A 22,123-nucleotide genomic window follows, 5' to 3' on the forward strand; every position below is an offset into this window, starting at 1 on the left:
TCTGTAATGTGTATAATATTCCATAGCATGTCATAAGAGATCTTTAAACAAAAGATATTGCACTTTTCAAAACCAATAGAGAAATTGTTTTGCATAACTCAAAGAAGATCACAATATGCATCATAAGATTTACTGAAGTTTAAGAAGATAATGTACTTCATCTGCTCAGGGCAGAATGTCCAGTGTAAGATAGCATGCAACAGTGCATATCATAAAAATAACTGCAACACAATGTCTAAGAACAAAACTCTAAATTGTTTTATATTTTAAGTAGTATGAAAATACAGAATATGACAAGATATGTTCAGTGGAACAAAGATTATCATACCAATACTCATAGTTATTTATATCGACGATTTGGTTGCGCAGCAAAGTAAATAGTACCGTTTTTCAAGATTTGCTCATAACTTAAGTGATACATCTTAATAGCACAAAAACTATTTCCAAGAAAACATTAGCACATTTCTCAAGTGGGTAAACAATTACAAAAGGAATATATATTCCCCTGGTGATTCCACTTATGCATATGCCTAAATTTTGACGTCATTCCCTGTGAGCTGAATTCAGATCCTGCTGACATAGTTTTGATTCAGCTGCCTAGAAACCAGTTTTCATTGTCACTTGAGAGCCCTACCTTGCTTTGCCTCAGGCTACTGTTCTTAAAGATCTTGGTTCCTATAAGTTCCCTACCACATTTGCCAGGTCTATGTGAATTACTTGAGTGACTAAAGTATTTCAAGTAGCAGTAGGTCCGCATGTTTAAGAAACTGAATTTATTCTGCAATTTTAAAAATAGTAATCCACAGGCTACTTTTCACTTTATCCATTAAGAATATTTGAAAATTTAAAAATAATACTAGTATTCAAGGGTTTTAGGTATAACAGTAAATCCTTATTTGTGAATAAGAATACAAATGTCAGCTATGGAGACTCTCTACAAATTAATGAAAAATGACATTGAATATTTGCTTCCAGTTAATTGCAGAGCTCCTCTGTTCCACAATACAGACAAGTGCACTACAGAAAAGTTATCATTTTATCTTTAAGACTTTAGGCTTTTCATTCAATTTTGTTCATCTGTGAAAAGGATACCATAATAATTCCATAATACAGAAGTAATTCCCAGTTAATCTTGAGTTCTTCCAAATTCTCAACTACTTCCACACAAAATAATTATATTTACATGATGCAACTGAACTGCTTTTGAATTGTTTTCCAACTTTTAGTTTAATTTATCATTTGAGATTAATCTGTCCCATTTTAGTCAGCTAGAAATCAGACATTAAAACTAGGCTGGCTGCCCCATGTTCTCTCGATGGAAAGAAACAACATTTGGTAAGAATCACTTTATCAGACTTGAACTTGTAACTGTTGTAGTTCTCAGGTCAGGAAAGGTTAATTGCATCATAAGTGAAAATTAGGAAACTACAGCTCTCGAATTATTTGCACATTCTGAAGATGAGCAAAAATATGCCTTTGTCTGGATAAGTATTTTTAGTGACCAAATGCTATATAACATCTTTAAAAATGTTTCAAAAGGTTGTTTTTTGTTTGGGTTTTTTTGGTAGGGTTTTTTTTTCTGACCAACACAAATATTAAATTAAAACATTTTGTATTGGTAGGTTCTGAAATTTATGACTTAAAACCTTACCTAAAGGGCACTTTATGATGAACAAAATTATGAAAATCATTTACAATTATCATTCTGTATAAGACACATCATGACAAGGTAAAAATGGAAAATTCCTGATTTCCCATTTCATCCCACCATTTCTCTTTTAAAAATCAGTTTGTTTTTCAAATACCTAAAAACACCATTGAAAAAATTGAAGTTTGATAAGCAGCTGCATTTGTATTTTTGTATGGCCAGTAGTAGTTACTGAAAGATTTAGTAGAGTGCATATGCACAGTTAAGGATTTTTGCATTGGAAAAGACAGCTTTACAGTTCTACCTTAAAATTCTAATTTGTTTTCTTTAAATCTATGCGATATTAGATTGCTTTTACCCCAAATACAGCAACAGTAACTATTTCCCCATTTACACAGATTGCAGAAACCTGAAAAATGTTGATATTTAAAGGCTGAACTTAACTTCAATTGTATATATGAATTTCAATTTATGGATTAATTAAAACCCCACAGCTGCACTGAGATGTATTAAAATGATAAGTAGTATTTTAATAATAAAATGAAGGTCATGATCATTAATGTTTATATTTGAAGTCAACAGAAATATACACTTAAAAGAAAATATCTTATATTTAAAGGGAAATGGAATTTTCCTAACATATCCTTCAATACAGAACTCTCTTGGTTTTCATGCAGTTGTCCAGTATTACATAAGAAAGAGATAGTCACATTGCTCATGAAACTTTGGCAGCCTTTTGACCAGGCTCTCTCCAGCTCCAATATTACTGTGTCTCCTTCTTGGCAGCCCCACATTCATACCAAAAGAATGCACTCTGGATTTCCCAATAAGATAAGAGTTTCACTATAGTCTAAGTGCCACAGTCAAGCTTGATGTTCAGCTCATATTTTGTTTAAACTTAATGTTTTATGTAGACACCAAAATTCATATTTGATTTATGAAGTACATATTCTGAAATAGTATAAAAATAGAGCCTGACAGCCATTGGATTGTTAGGGAATATAGAGTCAGGTCCATCCTTCATATTTTATATTCCAGTGCTATGAAAAGCAATGAACATTTAAAGACAGTTATTACTCATTTCAAACTAACTATTTAATTACTTTAAAGAAACAAGTAATACACTATTCTTATTTTAACTGTAGACTCATTACATTGATGTTATTTGTAAAGGGCCCTTAGAGTAAATGAAAGTCAGGATTTTAATCTATAATAAAAAAAAATATAGGCTAATCTTTCATAGCATAACAAGGTAAAGAAATAAACTTCTTGGTTCTATAAACATTGGATACCACTGTAGTGTTGTTTGTATTTCTTTTTACCTTCTGCATCGGTTAATCCTACTCCCGACTGCTTTACTGGTTCTTGTCCATTCTGGCTCATCTTCCCTCTGTTAAAAGATGCGATGGCAGTTGTCAGTAACATCATAAAGAGATAAGACCAAAGAAAATGACACACCCAAGCCAGTGAGCCTTGGTTCTGTACCAAAAGAAAAACATGACAGATATTTCTAGCACACAAGAAAAGTGTACGTGTATGTATACATAAATGTTTCTAATTTCAAGAAAATAAAGTGGATCATAGTTTTTTTTCTATTATTATTTGGACAGATCACTTGAGCATATTAATTTTTTTTCTTTTGGAGGTAACTGCAGTTGCATCTTACTCAGCCTGTACATTCTTCTTTAATGGGGCTATCAGGTGCTGTCTGCTCCCTGCCCCCCAACACCCTAGGGTTCCGCAATCAGCTTAAATATCTTCTTTTTTCAATATATCATGTTATGGTGAACAATGAAACATATAATAAGGATTCAGAAAATTGATATTTGCTCTACAATGCCAGTTACTTCAAAGGTAAGGCAAGTTTATGGTCACTATCTTGTTTTAATGCTTGTTTTTACATTACAGTTTGGGTCCCTGAAGTCATTACCAAGCCAGCATGAATGCAAACCTTACTAGAATTTCAATCATACGTATATTTAGATATATAAGAACTTTATCCATAATTCAATATGGGAACAGTTATCTACTTTACAACATTCTCCACAGGGATGGTCTCAAATGTCTCGAATGGTAAACAGTAATTTTGTCATTCATTTTCATCACACTGCTATGTAAAACCCTCGAGACTAACATGAAAAAGAAAGCATTTTCTGTCTATGTAAATGTCTGTGTAACTTTTAAAGTCTCTATCTAATATCAGCATATAAACAATTTACTATAAAAATGCCATAATAAAAGAGGATACTCCAGTCCTTCACAGAAAATAAGAGGCCTGGATGTATTTTATTTAATCCAGAAAAAATCATGGGAACAAATCATGAGAGGAGAAAAGCTGAAGCTGTGAAGGTTTCTTCCTGCTTTTCAGTAGGAGTATGGCTGATCTCAGGTTTAATAGTCAGCCAAATACCAGGTAACTGTATATATGGTCACATTTCTAGACAATACACCGTGATATTGTTATGACTGAAATTTAGCACATGAACTAAAAAATTCTGCTGAGAACTCCATTGTGTGTTTCAGTGCATACAGATTTTATACATCTATGCTTTTCTCATTAGATATGACAGCAAAATAATTTTGAGATTTTCAAATCCAACTAATGGTTATAATTTTTTTTTTCCCCTGGGAAGTACAACTTCTTTTAACCTAGAACAAGAAGTGTGAAAAGTTCAATGAACATTAAACAACTGGAACCCCACAATCTGAGCTCTCATTGTCCTAGATTCTGAAAATTAGATTTGTGTATATTTTCTTTTAGCCACTAATAAGATGTAGACAAACACCATTGGGCTTTATTTTAGATTATGATGAATATTATAAAATCAATTAGAAGATGAATACTTAGAGAATGAATTTTGTCTTCATTCAGTCTTTTTTAGGGAGATTATACCAAGCTCTTTTGACTAACATTTAAAGATGGCAGGGAAAAAGCAAAAGCTTGTGTTCCAGAGAAAAACATGGAACAACTATTGCAGACACTGAATAAGCAATGACCACCAAGGGTTTTTTTTTTTTTGAGAACAGTCAGTCTATAAAAGATTAAGACCAGAAACTTAAAGTTGATCAGGAGTGGTTACTTTGTCATATAAAAGAAATTGCTACATGAAGGTGTATACAGTCAAAGTTGAGGCGAAAATCTCCTGGCAAAACTTTTCTCCGTGTAGTAGTTAACCAGGTAAAACAGCTGAAAATTAAATTATTTTATAGTTTTATAGCAGTGATAGCAGCTTGATAATTTGTACAGTGACTTCCTCCTAAAAAATCTTTTTCTAACCAAGAACTTCTGAAACATTCTACTCAAGCCCTTAAAATCTTTGGGAAAGTTGGTTTATATCCAGACTCTGAATTTCATTTGCACTGCTAGTGCTTCTTTTTAGAAGAAGTTCAATCCAAAAACTTAAACTAAGCATTCTCAGGACAACCAAAACTGTACTTCTAAAACATAACCCAAGCCCACCTCTACAGACTTGCTTCAAAGGCCAAGATTAGCAACTGTCTTGTGTGACAGCAATAAATTCATGAAGTTGAGACAGAAGTTCACTTGGTTAGTAATAATTCAGTGTTCAGCAAACCATAATAAAAATACAAGCTCTGAAATATTCTCCCCCTTTAGCTGCTATTCTATTGCATAATTCAAGTGTGCATAAGAAACTGTAAGAAGACGGTGAGCAAGTGAAAGGGTTATACATAGTGAGTGAATGGAGGATATAGTATATTAAAGGAAAAGTCTTACATTCTTGGGATAGGAAATAGATTATTCTCTCCTGTGGCACTGCTGCTGCCTTCACTGTCCATGCTGTATCCACTGCCAAAACTACTCGCTGATGAGCCAGTGGAGACAGAACTTTCTGCAGGGCGGTGATTAGTAGACCTTGCTGTACAGGGTGGGAATAGTGGGTTACCAAAAACCTTGTAAGAAATCAGTGCCATCCACATTAAGAAAAATCAAAATTTATCAAAATCACATGCTTCAAACACTTTCAGTTTTTTACTTTACATTCCAGTATTGCATTATCATCTTCTGCATCTAATGTTTATTTTCATATAGAACAATGTTCTAGACCAAAGAGTATACCACCATATCTTTTTCGCCAGTCATGTTAACAATTCGAATCAACAGCCTGAAGGGAAAAAAAGGATGGATTAGACTGATTAACACTGCTTTTCTGATTAAACCTACAGAAAATCAGTTATTCATCTGAAACATTTAATATGGTAATCTCGTAAAAGAGAAAGACCCAGTGGACCTTCCTCACATTTCTGGTGAAACATTCTTTGCATTTGGTGATTTTGAGGACAGGCTGAAAGGGAGTAAAAGTACACATCTCTAGTCACAGAAACTGTAAAAAGACCTCCACCCATCATCAGACATAATACAGCTACTGCATTATATTTCTCAATTGCTACTGCCCATTTGCATCTCTTTTACTAGATGCCTAGAATTTTAATGAACATATTTTGATGGGAGATGGTCTAATCTTGGATAAGACAATTTTGTGTAGAAAATGTACACTAGAATGATATTTTTACTTCAGATGTCTTAATTTATGTTTTGGATATTACTGCACTACGTTAACAGGTCTTCCAGAATTCAGCCATTAGCAAGTTGAGAAATATAAACAAAAAAGGACACAGAGACATTAAACATTAATACTAGTACATGATCAATAGAGTATCTATTCTCATATCGAAGAACACAATTGTCTGGGAATACTGATACAGATTTTGGGAATTTGTTTTTAAATTACCTCTACAACATTTCCTGTTGTCATGTTTCACCTCGTCCAACTGACTGAGCATAAATACTGAAGATAAAAAATACTTTTTCTGGTAAAGTTATTTTTCTGCAAAGTCTTAATGAGGTTCTATGTTATATTGATGAACTCTGAAACTCTAATGCAAGGAGTTAAAAGAGATTCTTCTGTAAATAAGATATTATTCAAATAACTGAATGGAAATTACTTCAAATAAGAGCCAGAGCCCCAATGCTGTTCTGCCTTAAACTGGCAAGCTTTATGCTTGACTGAATGAACAATATTTTTGGTGAGGACTGCTGTATGCTGCCTGATGTGGGACAGGCAAGATGAGTGTGACTGCTTAAACATAATGCAAAACCAGATTAAGAATTGAAAATAGAAGAAAGGAATGAAGTGATTCATATGTCATCAGTCCCTGTGATGAACTGTGAGTTAAGACAGAACACTTACACTGCAAAGTGATTCTACACTGCTAAACAGAGCTGTAAAATAACTTTTAAAAACTCTATTAACCTTGCCCATTTCACTGTTGCCTACAGCCACAAAAGTAATTGGTCAGACTGTTATTTAAAAATATATTCTTTATCTCTATTTCATTATTTTATACATCGATCATAGACTATCTTCTTGCATGTTAATACAAATTAATAAAATGTAAAATCATAACATTATTAACAGATACTCTTCGTACCTCATCTGGAGAAAAAGCCACCCGTTTCTTTCCTGCACAGACAGCCAGAGCACATCAGGGTCCTCTGCTCAGACAGCTGTGAGCAGTGGTTGCTCTATCACTTTCAGTTTGTGGCACTGTGAGTGAATTGCTAAGACTATGTTGACATCTTAGGGAACTGCTGTTGGGAAATGCTCTGGCAAGAGCCAGATTTCAGACAAGAGATGTCAAGCTCTCCTTTACAGTGTGTTATTACCACTTGCCCTGTATTCAACACCTTGTTTTGAGATTACCTCATGTCCCCAAGTAATCCATAATTTCCATTCTCATAGTGTTTGTGTGACCAGTATGACTTTTGATGTAAGTTGTTTGGGATTATGAGGGTTTCTTTAGGTTGAGTTGAGGTTCTTTTGCCACATCATGATAGATATCTCATAGGTGAGGACAACTAGAAAAGCCAAACACCTGAAAAGTCTGTGGAACTAAAGATAGTATTGTGCCAGCACAAAAAACTGCCTTTAGTCCTTCCCTGGGGCATGAATTTTCTTACCATAGCATACATCTCCACCATAATAAGTCTGGCTGAAAGAATGGTTGATATCTGGGCTCTTATTTTTATTGACTTTGCTTTAAAACTAGTGCCTGAAGTAATTCCTTATATCTTCACTGGTGGATTGCTGAAACCATTAAGAACCTAGAATTTAGTTCATAACAGAAAAGCTTGAATTAAGCCTTTATAAATGGCTTAGAAGTTTTGTGACATCTATTCATCATCAAAACATGTTTTTTTCCTTTCAAACAGCTGTATCCTGATGATACATGCAGTATTTGTAGCTTCTCTACTGTTTTGGCCAATTTACATCTTTTTCTATATTGATGTTTTTTTCCCATAAGGTCTCTTCATGAATGGCTATAATGAATCCAAGTTTAGATTCATGATTCATGGATTTTGAAAATTCTAAAGTTCATTATTAATCTTTTTTTTTTCTGTCTGCTCTATGACAGCAATGAACTTCAGCATCAGTTTGCAACAAGAGATGAAATCCAAAAATAGATTTACAGCTGGTTTTGTGATAAGTTAAGAATGTGGAAACAGAGAACTCCTATCTAACTCATAAGACACCCACAATTTCTGTGTATCTATATTTTTACAGATAAATCTAAATGTCTAAGCTTCTACTGCTGGTTATATAGGAAACTACCATGTTCCAAAGATGTGGTGGTGCCTGCAACCAACAATATTTTTTCTGGGAGTTATAATAATCATGGCTAGATTTATACTCTAAGTTGAAATTTAGAACTTGTTCCTTGTTCTCATGTGCAAGGGATTAGTTTATGCATTTATTTGATGTCTTGCCCTTTCACTGTGAACAAATGCAAACATTGTCTTAGGAACTTTAAGAAGAAAGTTCAAATTCATGGTGGTGTTTCTCTGGTCTCACTAGCCAACGTAGGTCTGTGAAGCCCTGTAAGCATCAGAGCATTTGCCATCTTTCTGGACCATTGTATTCCTAACCACATAAAGGACAAGTAATTAAACTGAGGTTTGGGTAGGTTCACACCCGAGTTACAGAGCTCTGGTGGTTTTTGAGGTCTAGAGACTGAATATTCTCTTCTGGTATCACAGAAGTGCCTGATTCTACAAGATGTATTCTTGCTTTGCCTTTATGTAGAACACGTATTTAAATAGGTGCTGGTGTAAAGGAAAGTGCCATCATTTAACTATTAAGTATCCAGAGTATGGAAGAGCTATGTTTCATTACTTCCATGCCCACTGGATTTTCAAGTTATTTATTGATTCTTAAGGAAAGAAAAAAAAAATTGAAGACACATATCCACACACATATACAAAGTTTTGCTGTCAATTACTTATGATGTTAAATTAATTTCATCTCTCAAAGAAAGAAGAATGTCTTCAAGCCTGAGATGAACTGAAAATCATTATCCAGCATCATCATTTGGCCTGTTCCTGGAAGAGGGGAGATGTCCTTTCCCCCCTCCAGCTGTTTCTCCATGAATTGTTTGTGCAGCTAACTGGTATTTGGTACTTTTTAAAGCTTCTAAATTTAAAGATTTCTAGGCTGTCCAGCCATTGGACTATGAATAATGGGAATAAGAAATGAGTTTTAAACTTTACTATGAGCTGCTTCCAGTGAAGTAATGCATGGAATTTCTTATCATTCAATGTTTTAACACTGATTTCATTTTCATCTGCTAGTCCTATCGTAGTTGGTAGTTCTCCAATGAGATAAAATATTCTCTCCTTTGAAAGTGTGTCAGTGGGTAGACATATATTTAGTAGCTAGCAATGCGGCATTAATACTGCCTCTGAGTGACAGTTTTACTGTTTGCTGAACAAGCCAGTATGAGCAAAAGTTTCAGCTAAATTATTCTAGTGAATAATATATAATGAGTTGGAAGAGTTGTCGGTTGCTTGCAGAAGATCTTTCAGATTGTCAAAATAGTGGCTCGTAGTGCTACCCCTGGTGTAGTATCAGGTTTTTCCATGGAAAAAGAATCCCAAGATAACATGATTAGTCAGACATCTATTATACTCTGTACTATCCATGGGAAAAAAAGAAAAAGGATTTTACTCCGACAAAATATTTGTCCATATGTATCCTTATACCTTCTTTGAAAAGAATTGTTGATACAAGAAAACTGAGGCTAGCACCAGCCTCAGCTTCTAGCTCCATTTAATTTATTTTTTCTTAAATAATACAGAGTTTTGCTTATGAAACCAGGTAAAAAAAAAAGGGAAAACATCCCTTAATATAAGGAAGACATATTAAAATCAATAAGAAGTGAGAGAAGTCATATGGTTTCATCTAATCTTTCAGAAAAGCATGATTTTACAACAGAGAAGATGCTCTTTTAAAATATTGGCCAGGTTTTCTTTCTTGAAAGAAAATTATTTTTTATAACTGACAGTCTTGCAAGAAACGCTGGGTGGCAAAACAGGCTGATAGCATCTCTCTGAGTCTTCTCAAAAAGATGCAAGCCCATGGGAGCAGATGAAATCACAAATCTACATTTGATAATTATCTGCTGACTGACAGACTGGGCTTGTCACACACAGCAAGTTCTGGCAGGATCTTGTCTACCCTTCAGTATCGGTCCTCTTATGTTTCAAATACTCTGACCTCGAACTGACCCCATAATGCAATTTGACCTGTTTTAATGAAGGGTTTGCTAGAACTAAAAGCACATGCTGTTCAGGCTTGCCCTGAAAGGTTCTGCAGTGTAAAAATGTGTTGTTGGGACTGCTAGTTGCATCTTTTGTGATCTAGTGACAGAATGGGAATAATTAAATAACTAGTGATTGAAGGCATATACCTCAGGTCAGTTCTGACAGTTTCTTTTCTTCACTCTCTCGTACTGAACAGTACTTTAGCCTGTGATGTCACCTATTTCAGCTATATTTGTATATTAGACATGACTTTGACCACCCACTGAGCAGCGATATTTTGTGAAATTTCAACATGACCCTTTACAGAGCAATTTACCATTTGAAGTGAGTGATGGCAGAACAGCACTCATCTTAAACTGTTGTGATGGCATTTCTTTACCCAGCAAAGCAATTCTGATGAAATAACTTTTTTCCTTGTGCTCCACAGGATTAGGCTACCATCTAATAGACTTTTGAAATAAGGGTTATCAAATGATGAATTTGAGCCATTTCCTGAAATTATATGTCAGCTTAAAATGGTGGAAGAGTAAATAGCGGGTATAACCAAAATGAAATGTGCCAGCTATTAGACTGAAACGAGACTCAAAAGACAACCTCAGATTATTGCTGCTGCAGAAAGTGGGGACAAACTGTTCTTGTTTTGATAATGATTCTTGGAAATGGGTTATTTGTAGTGATATGAAGGCCCGTTTAACTTGGAAATTAGGAGACTGGTGAAGCTAGGCATACAATAGCTTTGGGCAGTACATTATTTAAAGGGTGAAGGAAACATTCTAAATTATTTTAGGAAATTAAAATATTGCATTGCCTATTAAAAGTGTGAAAATGTGTACAGACCTAAACGAACCCCAAATAAGCAGGTATTTAAATTGAGAATCATATTCAATCCAAAAGATTTATAGAACATAGGGATCAATTTCCTTTTACTCCATATTGTTGCTAATGCCAGCAAATAGAACATAGTGAAAAGGAAAATTTCTGTCAATTTTAATTTCTCACAGGTAAGTGATTAGAAATTACATAGCTCTGGCTCAGACCTGTATTCTGGATTTTACAGTGCTAGCAATACCTTGGTACATACATCACATCACATCACATCTCTGTGCAGCTTTAACCTGTTATGCTGACACTTAAGTGAACTTTTGTCGAGTTCTTGGACCAAGTGACATAAAAGTAAGTATGCTACTTTTTGAAATAAAGTGTTTTAAACTGGGGACCTTTGAGAGGTGTACACTGACAGGTTCATTAGGGTACAGTTGTGAAAATGCTGATGTGTAGTCTGCCTACCTTAGATGTTCCAGCTAACACTATGAGTCTTTGATGTAGACTTCCCTCTGACCAATAAAATCACATGAAATACAGTTATTTGGAAAGTAGTTTCCTCTTAAGAGATCACAGAAAACCTTTTGTGTCACAATGGGAAATTCCTAATGTAAAAGAAGAAATGTTCTCTATGAGATGGAAAAAATAAATAGGTTCTAGGTACAGATATTAGATTTAGGGATATTTAGAAAAATGTTATGATTTTAAATTCCCAGCGTATTTTCTTACACTCTTTAACATTTGCTAACTAATTCAGGTAAAGGGTATAGCAGTACTTTTCTCTTGGCCTGTTGTTTTCTTCTTTGGTTAGTTTTATAATGTGTATGTCAAATAAAAGAGGATTTGCATATGGCATCCATCATTATGTGATGTTCAAGCAACATCTCATTGACTTGTAGCTTCCCTCTTAAGACTCTGTTTGAAAGGATAGAAAAAACCATGTAACTACAATGGACTTTGGGCTCAAAATAATTATTTTAGCTATTTAAATATCAATTTATAGTTCTCCAAATATCCTAGAAAGAAAAAAACATAATTTTCTAGAAATTCTCTTCTTTGCTCCTAAAATATTTTGCTGTTGTTGACCATTCAGTATTCTGATATAAGAGAGGAATTTTTTTTTCAATGTACAATCATTGTAACTTCTGGGGCAAAGCTGACTCCTCTTCCTCTGCAAATAAGGATAAGCCCACTGAATTTTACCCACTAAGCAGATGTGTTAAAAACCACCCATGTAGACACTACAGCTGCCTATAAAACCATCTGCTTGAAAAAAATTATCTGTAAAGTAGGTAAATGCTGATTTTATGGTAAACTCACTTTTTTTTTTTTTTTTTTTTCCTACTCTGAACTTCTTATTTCACTGGAAACTACACTTTTTATTCTAGAGAAGAAGAGCTGGTGCAGCTTTCTACTTTGCATGGATGCTGAAGGGAAATTTTGCTGTTCCTTGTCTTTCTTATTCATTTTATTGGAAATTATTAAAACTAAAACATGTATAAATTCTTTGGAAGCTATAAACTGACTTTGAGAAGGCCTTTTATATAAAATCAGCAAATAATAACTATATTACAGATACACCTACTGTTTTACATGCATATATACAGAGAACTGATTATATATCATCAGAGTATCTCTAGGTGTTTAAACATCTGAAGAACTCAAAAACCATTTATTATATTTAAAACATAAGTGGCCTACCAAGAAAAGTCCATATAGTGGAATGATCCTTCTATGTGATAAACTACTGACTTAAAAGGAGGTGGACTGATCTACACTATTTCTAAAACTGATTTATCTGGTGGATAGATGGTAGTACACAGATTCATTTTGAAAGGGATGTGCTTAATTTTATGTGAATGTGTAATTGGCAATGATTAGATTTTTCACAAAACCAAAATCAAATTAACTCAAACATCAGCAACTCTCTCTCTCTCTCTCTCTCTGGTTTTGATCCCTTGCAACTTCTACCTTCAAAGGGTTGCCTCTGAAATTTTATTTTTCTTCTCTGAGGGGTGTGATGTGAATGTGTATTATGCAATTGGCTTCTCTGCAGACCACACTCTCGTCTTTCACATGCAACAAAGAAATTATTCTTCAGGATTTATTTTTAATTAAATGCTGTAGTTGAGTATTGGATTTTACAAAGATGATGAACAAAGATCAATATTTTCTGTTGTAGCTTTACCTTAATTTCAAAACAGATTCATTAAAATACACTTTTTTACTGTTTAAAATGAATACAGAAATAGTTTTGTCCAATAAATTTAAGCTGGTACAAGTCCTTTGAATTCACAAAATACAAGTATACTATGAGTGCTGGTTTTGTTTAAGATCTCCTTTTTACTACTTATCATACATACAACTAATAACTGACAAAATACAACCAATAGAAAAGGTCTTAGGAGTCAGAAATAGAGAAAGATTTCTCTGGGCATTCTAAGAATGATTGAGGGTTCTTGTTTTGTTCTGCTTATTCAAGTGCCAATTTAACCGAAGGAAAAAAAGAAAAAAAGAAGTCACTGAGAGAGTAGGTTAAAGTATGAAATGCTTCTTGAGGGTTCTCTTAGGTAGTGTAGGATGATCACTCACAGAATAGAACTTTTCCATTCACCTTTGTGGAAATGTTGCTAGAGTACTACCAACTTTTGTGCTTCAGCTGAAGAAACTCAGATAATTATTCTAAAAGATGCTGTTCTCTGATAAATCCAGAGAAATAACCGTGGTAATATCAATAATAATGTTGTCAATTATCTGTAGTTGCTACTTTTTATTTAAAAGCCTTTGAGATTTATGGACAAAAAATTAGTAACTTGATAAGATGACTGCTACAGTCCATAAAATCATTTCATAATGGGTTCTTTTCCAGCAGGTAATGGGTGGGTGTACCAGAACCATGCAGCATCCCTGAAGGAAGTGATTTGCAAACTGATGATGCTGTGATATTTATCAGTCACAATACTCCCAACTTCTAGAGTTTTTTAGTTTTATCTTCTCTTCCTCCCACAAATAATTCCATAAACTGAAAGATATTTTGAGTATCTTTGGTGCATTTTTGAGACCATAATCTCTTCTAGTTCTACTTACATGCTCCATAAAGCTGCAATTAACTAATCTTGCTTTTTTCCACTGCTGAAATGTATGAGATCTATTAACCTCATAATGGTAATTATTGGGACACTCCATATGAATAATTTAGGACATACTAGTTTTGGTACAATAAGAAGTCAAAAATTCTCACAGATCTGAATCCATACTTGTAAACTTTGTGTAGGTGACCATGCATTGTGTATATTTGTCAGAGGTAAAATTACAAAAGTACTGTGTCTCTTCATTGTAACTCTAACCTTACTTGTTTACTAATGACATTAATGAGAGTTCTTCTTCCCATAACTCTCTTTGATGCTTCCAATATTGCTAACCCAACTGCTTATCTATCTTATCATAAAAGTGTATGTGAAACCTGATTCAACCTCATATCACAAGCAAAAGGTTTTAGCACTACTTGTGCATGCCAAAAGGCATCAGAGGAGTACAAGTATTTATGATGAATCTCGACAGACATGACACCCCTAAAGATCAAGAGACTTATTTAGAACATGATAGAATATTTCAGTTGAACGGGACCTACAGTGGTCATCTAGTCCAACTGCCTGAACAATTCAGGGCTGACCAAAAGTTAAAGCATGTTGTTAAGGGCATTGTTCAAATGCCTCTTAAACACTGACAGGCTTGGGGCATCAACCACCTCTCTAGGAAGCATGTTCCAGCGTTTAACCACCGTCTCAGAAAATAAATGCTTTCTGATATCCAGTGTAAGCCTCCCCGATGCAGCTTTGAACTGTTCCTACGTGTCCTATCCCTGGATACACGGGAGAAGAGCTCAGCACCTCCTTCTCCACATCCCCTCCTCAGGAAGCTGTAGAAAGCAATGAGGTCACTCCTCAGCCTCCTTTTCTCCAAACTAGCCAAACGCAAAGTCCTTATACACTCCTCAAAGGACATTCCTTCCAGAATTAGATTTCTATGGTAGACATCCCAGGAACGGGATGGGCTTTTCATTCAAAATGACTGAACTAGGACCATGATATCTTGTGGCCTTTGCCTGAACTGAGTGTCTGGATTTGAGCTGTAGAGTAACACAATATGTGTGTGGGTGGATGTAGATGTGTGTAGATTGGTATATTTACGGAAGAATTCGTAAGAATCAATTTGTTACTTCTAAATACAATGTTTAAAACTATTTGTTAAATTTGCCCTTGTTAAGTAGCTGTTTTAATATCACAGTAGTTCTCTTAATTACTGGTTGCCTTTAGGGTATACTGAAGTATCATTCCCTTTTTCTCTCCTACAACCTTGTCAGCCAGACTGTTTTGTCCATGTTGTGCAATGGTTTTGACAGAAAAACTTTAAGTGAAGCATAAGAGCTTAGGAAGGAATTACAGCACAAGAGAACATATAAGAGTCCAGTCTCTAGGCTTATTGGGGTAATCCCTCTGATTAAATAAGCAAAATGCTCCAGAAATCAAAAGAATGCTGCCAATTTGAATCAATTGAGATTCTGGCTCTTTATTTGTGATGAGGGGATAAATTGATGATACTTAGTATTTACGTTTGATGTACAAATGCCTAGAGGTACAAAATAATTTTTTAAGATGATAGAAAACTCCTCAAGAGATTGAGCTGTACATAGATCGAAACTCCTTTCCACTGGTGGTTTGAAAAAGTATCTATGCTAATAACTTTTGACATAACAACTATGTTGAGAGAGGAAAAATAAATTGTTAATGTCTCAATTAGAATTCTAGAAATGAAAATGCACAATTAGGTTTTTGTCACAGTACGAGAAATGTTCAATCATGCTTAAGCAGGCGAATTTGGATGCATTCTTTTTTATTAAGCAACAATATTAGCAAAGCTGTACTATTTTTCAGCAGAAGTCTAAGTCCTCCAGTGGAATGGAAGTGCATGTTTGTTGTTTTGTAATGTTACTTAACACAGTTTTTCACTGTGGTTTTATGTGCTAATGTGGACAAATCAAGCAGAGTTCTTGATTCATGTTAACATTTACAGCACTTAATGGAGGGTTAAAATAAAAAATTAAATATAGCAATGAATTAGTAGACATGGCAAGAAGGATTAGGGGTGTGATCAGTTTCTTAACCATGTCTTTCTGCTCACCTCCTTCAGGCTTGACTGGTCCATCAGACATCACTTTCCTGAGGGCTAGTTGGCTTTGGTCTTTGTTGTCATTGGCTGGTGGAGGCAGATTGTCAGACTGAGTTCTTTGAATAGGGAGGACTCCTGCTATGCTGTGTCTGTGCTGCTTCCTGGCATGATTAGACTGACCGCTTTTATGTGCTGCTGTGGCAGTGTGGGTGAAATGGAAACCCAGAGTATGTATCCTCAGATGGAACCAGCTTAAATGTTATTCATGCAAACAGAAGTGTTTTTTTCTGTATTTAAATAAGTAGTGTTTTCAAACACCAAAGAGACACCACATGCACAGCATTAAAGAGTATTAAAACTGGCTGTTTCTTTATTAATGATAGTGCAGACAAGGGGAATAATTTCCCCCTAGGTTTTTTTTTTTTTTTTGCATTATACCACGGTAGGTTAATGGCATATCAACAAATCCTGAAGACAAACACAATGATTCTACAGTCAGAGAGTTTCAATTTGCCATCCACTAAGCCCTCAACTAGCTATCAGATACTGATATGAAGCATACGCTGGAGAGCAAACCTTTTGAATGGAAATTTTTTCATTTATTCTCTATTTAAACTTGTCAAACAAAATCTATATTGAACTTTAATCAATCCATGGCACAAAAATTACTAGAAAAATTAAACTGACTACAACATATGACTAAGATCTCAATTGCCTTTGACTTTGCTAACTTGATAACACTGTTAAAATCTGATGTTTTTAATGGCTCTGTGTTTAATGATTTTGCATTTAATGTGTGTAATGTTTTTGTCTAATGTTGTTCTACTCATCACTAACATAATTTTAGCTGAGATATTAAGAAAGTTGCCTTATATTTCCTGTCCTGTCAAAAAAAGATTATATATTTACAATCATGTTTCAAAAATAGAAATCTCACCCACGTAGATTAAAAACATTTTTTCTTTAACTTTAAATCTTCTTTCATGTATATAGTATTGTCCTTCCTAATTACTACTTGTACATACAGCTTGTCGTTAATGTGGTCTCAGTATTTGCTGCGACCAACTTGAAGAGCTGGCATTCACATCTCTGCAGGTTTTAATTGTTTCATTGGTAGTTATTTAGCGACATCAAAACAATACCACACAATGGAATTGTCTGTGAGTCATGCACGACCATGGAACATCATAGACGATGAGTGAAGGAACTGATGGAGAAACAGCCAGTTTCACTGCAGTCTATATAAATTAAAATAAATAAATAAATAAATAAATAAAAGAACTCTAAATACAAGAGTATATTGTAATTATATATATTCACACACAGGCACACAAAGAAAGACATTGAATAGAGTGGGCACAGTGTGCCAAGAACAGAAAAAAAATTATCCGAAAAGGGAAGGACAGCAGGGAAAAAGGCAACAGATGAACATTAAGCTGCCATGCTGAGGAATTTATTTGCGTCTTTTACTTGGTTGAAGGCGAAGCTGTTGGACAGCTGCTTCAGCAGCGGCAATGGCTGCCCCAGCATCTTCAAGGTGAGTTTGAGTGACGCTGGTTTTGCTTTGGCTGCGAGATGGACCATGAGAGCGTAGATGTCCTTCAGAAGAAGATTTGGAGCTCCCTGGACTGCTGTGAGATTTCTCAATGGTGGGCACCTGCATGTCTACCAAGAAAATGAGGAAGCACAACTGTTGCTTTTATTAAAAACAAGAGAACAATTTAATTTGCTTTCTCTTGACTGGATTTTCAACTGCATTCCAGAACGAGGAATAAAGATTAAGATGTGTGATGCCATTAAAAATGTCAGGATATATTGTGATTAGGAAACTCTTATAAGACACCATTTTCTATTTTCCCACTGTTCCCTGGCCCATGGTATAATTATTTATTATTGGGTTTCTGTTACTTGTAAATTATGCTTCCCGTGCTCGTTCACACTACAATGATGGAATGACAGGGTAGCCTAAAGACAAATTTGCTTTCCACTTTCTTCTTCTGTAGTATGTAAAGACTAACTGGCATCAGTTACTCCAGTAACAAACACTTAGCTAATGCAAGCAGTTTTATTCTGATGAATGCCCCAGACAAAACCATAGCCTAACTTACAATAGTTTCTATATTAACCCCTAGTTTAGATATAGATCTTATATAGACACTAATTCCTAGCAAAATGTTACACCGAGAAATAGAGAGGAGTCTTATCACTCTGAGGCTCTCATCTGGATGCTGTTTGGTGTTTTGCTTTGATGTGACACACACTGTATTTTAAGTGAGCAACTGGCCACCGACTACTTAGCATATAAAAAAAATGACTTAGAGATAAATTTCTTGGACCAAGAAAGCAGAAGACATTGAGATCAATTCTGCTTTTGTAAACACTGGTGTAATTCTTCTATATCAGCTCCACTGATTTCCAATACAATTGAGATGTGCCACAGCCCATTATCGCTGAATGGAAATGCATATGCATCATTATAACATAATTGTTGTTCTATAAAATATTAATATGACATTTCTAGAAGATAAAATGTCATAGAACATTTAAAGAACATAAAAAGCTAAATATGTATTGAATTTGGCCAAGGCTACCAGAAAAATAAAAGGGACACAGTATCTACAGTAGATGTGCAAATCACACAGAGCTTGTAAGCTGCTGTTCTGAGGAACACAATTATTCAGAAAGCTGTTTGGTAGTGATTGATCCAAATTAAGCCTTAGCTCCAATGAGTTAATCAGAGAGATAAATACATTTTTAATAAAAGTGTATACAAACTTCATAGCAGTATCTGTATTTTTCTATTAGAACTTATACATAGCAAACATTTTCCCACCATTTGGGGAAAACATTTCATATCAGGTGCACCAAGTCATTCCTACCCTTAGAGGGGTCTGGGAAGATTCCATGACTTCTGCTCTTGATGACAGATGGTTTTGGAGATTGCTGGCTACTTTGTCCAGAATGAGACTTCCCATGATCAATGTTTTCACTCTGTTCTTTCAGAGGGTACCACCGAGGAGTGTTGTCAAGCTGAGAGATACTAGATAACTCAACCAATACCTATGAATAAATCAAAGTACAACATATGGCCTGTATCTGATCTGTTAATGATTATGCACAGTAGAACAGTCCACAGTTTTGTTACCAGAAGTTGCAATCAAGTGTAAGAAGTTAATAGTATAAGGCCATGAGCTGACAGATTCAAGACAGTCAGCCTGTGCTCTGACCTCACCTGGTATAAGCTAATCGTAATCTCAAACCCACATTTGTTAGCATATCAATGTGTCTGAACTAATATGTCTTCTCAACAGGACCTCAGGAAGGACTATGAGATTAGAAATAGCTTCATACCAAGACAGCTAGACAGTTTAAAGGGTAGCTTGTGAGCACTAGCTTGAAAGCTGGACTAAAAAGACATCTTGTCATTCTGCTTCTGTATAGAAATATTCTAATAGAAGAATCAGACAGTGTTTTTTTTTTCCCTTGTGTCAGTGTTAGTAAAGGTGCAAATAATTTGATATTTTTAATAAGTTCTTCAATATTATGAGACTGATGTTTGTAGATTCTTTAAAAAAAAAAATCACATATTCAGAATTTGTAACAAAAATAAAAGAATAGGGATACCCTTGCACTTCACTAAAGTAACAGAATTCAACAGGCCTTTTAGGCCTCAAAACTTCACTGGAAAAAGAACCAAAGGGTGATGCAGTGGCATTGTGGAAATGAAATGAGCAAATTGGCTAAAAAACCCTGCGTTGTAGCTGAAATTTGCTCTAGGCCACTTACACTGCTAGCAGGAGTTCTGTGGAATTTCTTTAAAGAAAGAAAAGAACTTTACAAAATGAACATTGGGACCGATAAAGACACTTCCTCTCTTAATGTTCTTGCAGCTGAGAGGGACAAGAGTTGTAAAGTACTAAAAAATAGTCACAGAGTCTTGAATGAAGGAAAGGACAAAACTAGTCTTGTATTTGGCTCTAAGGTGAGAGGGTTAAAACTAATGTCAGATAGGGAACTTTTAAAATTGCCAGACACATAAAATGTCCGGTTACCTCAGGGAATAACGTCTTTGCCAGTTTATTACATGACTCTGAATAAAAGAAGGTTTCTTCAAGTTTAGGGACGGGGAAGTCTCTTCACAACAGATTTTTCATAGAAGATTAAAAGTCTTTTATTCTTTCAGCTTCATAGGTTGTGTATGACTCAATGACCCAGCTTGGTCCTGCTGGTTAGGTCTATACTTAATCTGAACAGGTTAGCTACTTAGCATGCCCCGTGCTGTGATCTTTGGTAATAGCTTTGGAAATCACTTGGAAGAAAGCATGGTTGAGGATTTTTCCCTAAATGCAACACAAGCTGGAGACTTTGCTTTGTAAAAGACAGTTCCCATTCCATGGACGGGAATAATGATGTGCCACTTCACTTCTGGGGCATGCAAGCGTTGCTAGGCCTATTCAACCAAGTCCTTAGGGCACAATTTGGATACTCCATATTTGATGCTATGGTGTATAAACCAACTGGACATCCTGGTCCTAAAACACACTCAATAATCTTATCAGCTCCTTTTTCCAAGAAGAACTGTTTCAATATTTAAGTCTGAATGATTGAATTAAAAAGAATTAGTCCTAAAGGTTGAAAATATTTTAAGGCAAAAGTACTCTTCCTGTAGAAGCGCTGCTTTAGCATCCACTTTCTAAATAGCATAAATAACAAAGATGTAAATATGCAGCGAAGTGCTGCATTTGGACAAACATGCTGAATCCAACAAGAATACTGATGCAGTACACAGGAAATAAGTAATCATGTAGCTGTTTCCTATGCATTTATTATAGTAATTGTTAAAATGTGACATTGATTGCTCAGTTTTGTAGTTACACAGAGGCGAGCTGGAGCTGAACTGACTGACTTTTTTCAAAATTCAAATGAGGAATGAGCAGAGATAGTCTGAGTTACTCTATATGAGCAATTGATTTCCCTGGACTTCTGTTTCTAATTAAAATCCTTTTTTTGTAATAGCATTTTTAATTATTTTATTGACATCATAGTTATTGCTAGTAATTCTGTATTATACGTGCATATGTTTGTTTATTTGCTTTAAACAGAGAGACCATACTTCTCATGATCACTCATCTCATTTATTAATTATAACATTTTGCATTCAGTCATAGTTTGGTAACGATATTACTACTTTGTAGTGTAAAAAATGAGACCTTGATCAGCAAGATCAAATTGCTCACACTTGCAGATACTTGTGCATCTGCTAAATTATAGCAGGTTGGCAGAATTTAATACTTTAATTACTTACAAATGCTGATACCTCCCCAGCATTCTGATGTTATGTCAAAATCAAGGAAGACAACTTGTCAGTCATGGCAACAACGCCCAATTCAGTCACTGTGAAGACTGCTATTATCTGAGGTTATTAACACTGTGTTGAGTCGTAAATGAACTTCCCTACTGTTTACTGAGATAAAGGGAGGGCATCTTTCATGTGTGAATAAAAGAAAACATGACCATTTGTTATGAAATCAGCAGTAAAACTGTGATGTAAGAAAGGTTTTACTTAACACATGTACCATACCCTGGAACAGTCTCCAAATACCAGCATACAGTTAATCATCTTCCTAATAAGTCATGGTTAGAGAGGAGGAAAGAAGATACTCACTTCACCAAGGAAGTCATTCGAAGAGAATCTATCATAATCCCAGACAGTTACTTCCAGTGTTTTCTTTTTCAGCTGCAATTTAAATGGGATAGGATAATTAACCCCATTGAATCATAAACTTCAGATTAAGTCTTTATGGTGATTTCTATCTATTATCTCCTCCTTGTACCCTTTCTCAGAGTAAAAGCTAGGCAGCTTT

General features: G+C 35.0%; 1 protein-coding gene across 1 annotated transcript in view; it reads right to left on the reverse strand.

The window, feature by feature from the left end:
- Window positions 1–22,123, reverse strand: part of PCLO (piccolo presynaptic cytomatrix protein) — a 362,471-nt gene that overhangs the window by 42,300 nt on the left and 298,048 nt on the right. The window contains exons 18-23 of the mRNA XM_054056434.1: window positions 21,925–21,996; window positions 19,139–19,319; window positions 17,730–17,924; window positions 16,272–16,454; window positions 5,385–5,526; window positions 2,971–3,038 (exon numbers count right to left, since the gene is read on the reverse strand). Coding sequence (XP_053912409.1) covers window positions 2,971–3,038; window positions 5,385–5,526; window positions 16,272–16,454; window positions 17,730–17,924; window positions 19,139–19,319; window positions 21,925–21,996 — 841 coding nt within the window. The remainder of the gene's footprint in view (window positions 1–2,970; window positions 3,039–5,384; window positions 5,527–16,271; window positions 16,455–17,729; window positions 17,925–19,138; window positions 19,320–21,924; window positions 21,997–22,123) is intronic.

Source organism: Cuculus canorus, chromosome 1 (assembly GCF_017976375.1).
Source record: "Cuculus canorus isolate bCucCan1 chromosome 1, bCucCan1.pri, whole genome shotgun sequence".
Lineage (NCBI taxonomy): Eukaryota > Metazoa > Chordata > Aves > Cuculiformes > Cuculidae > Cuculus > Cuculus canorus.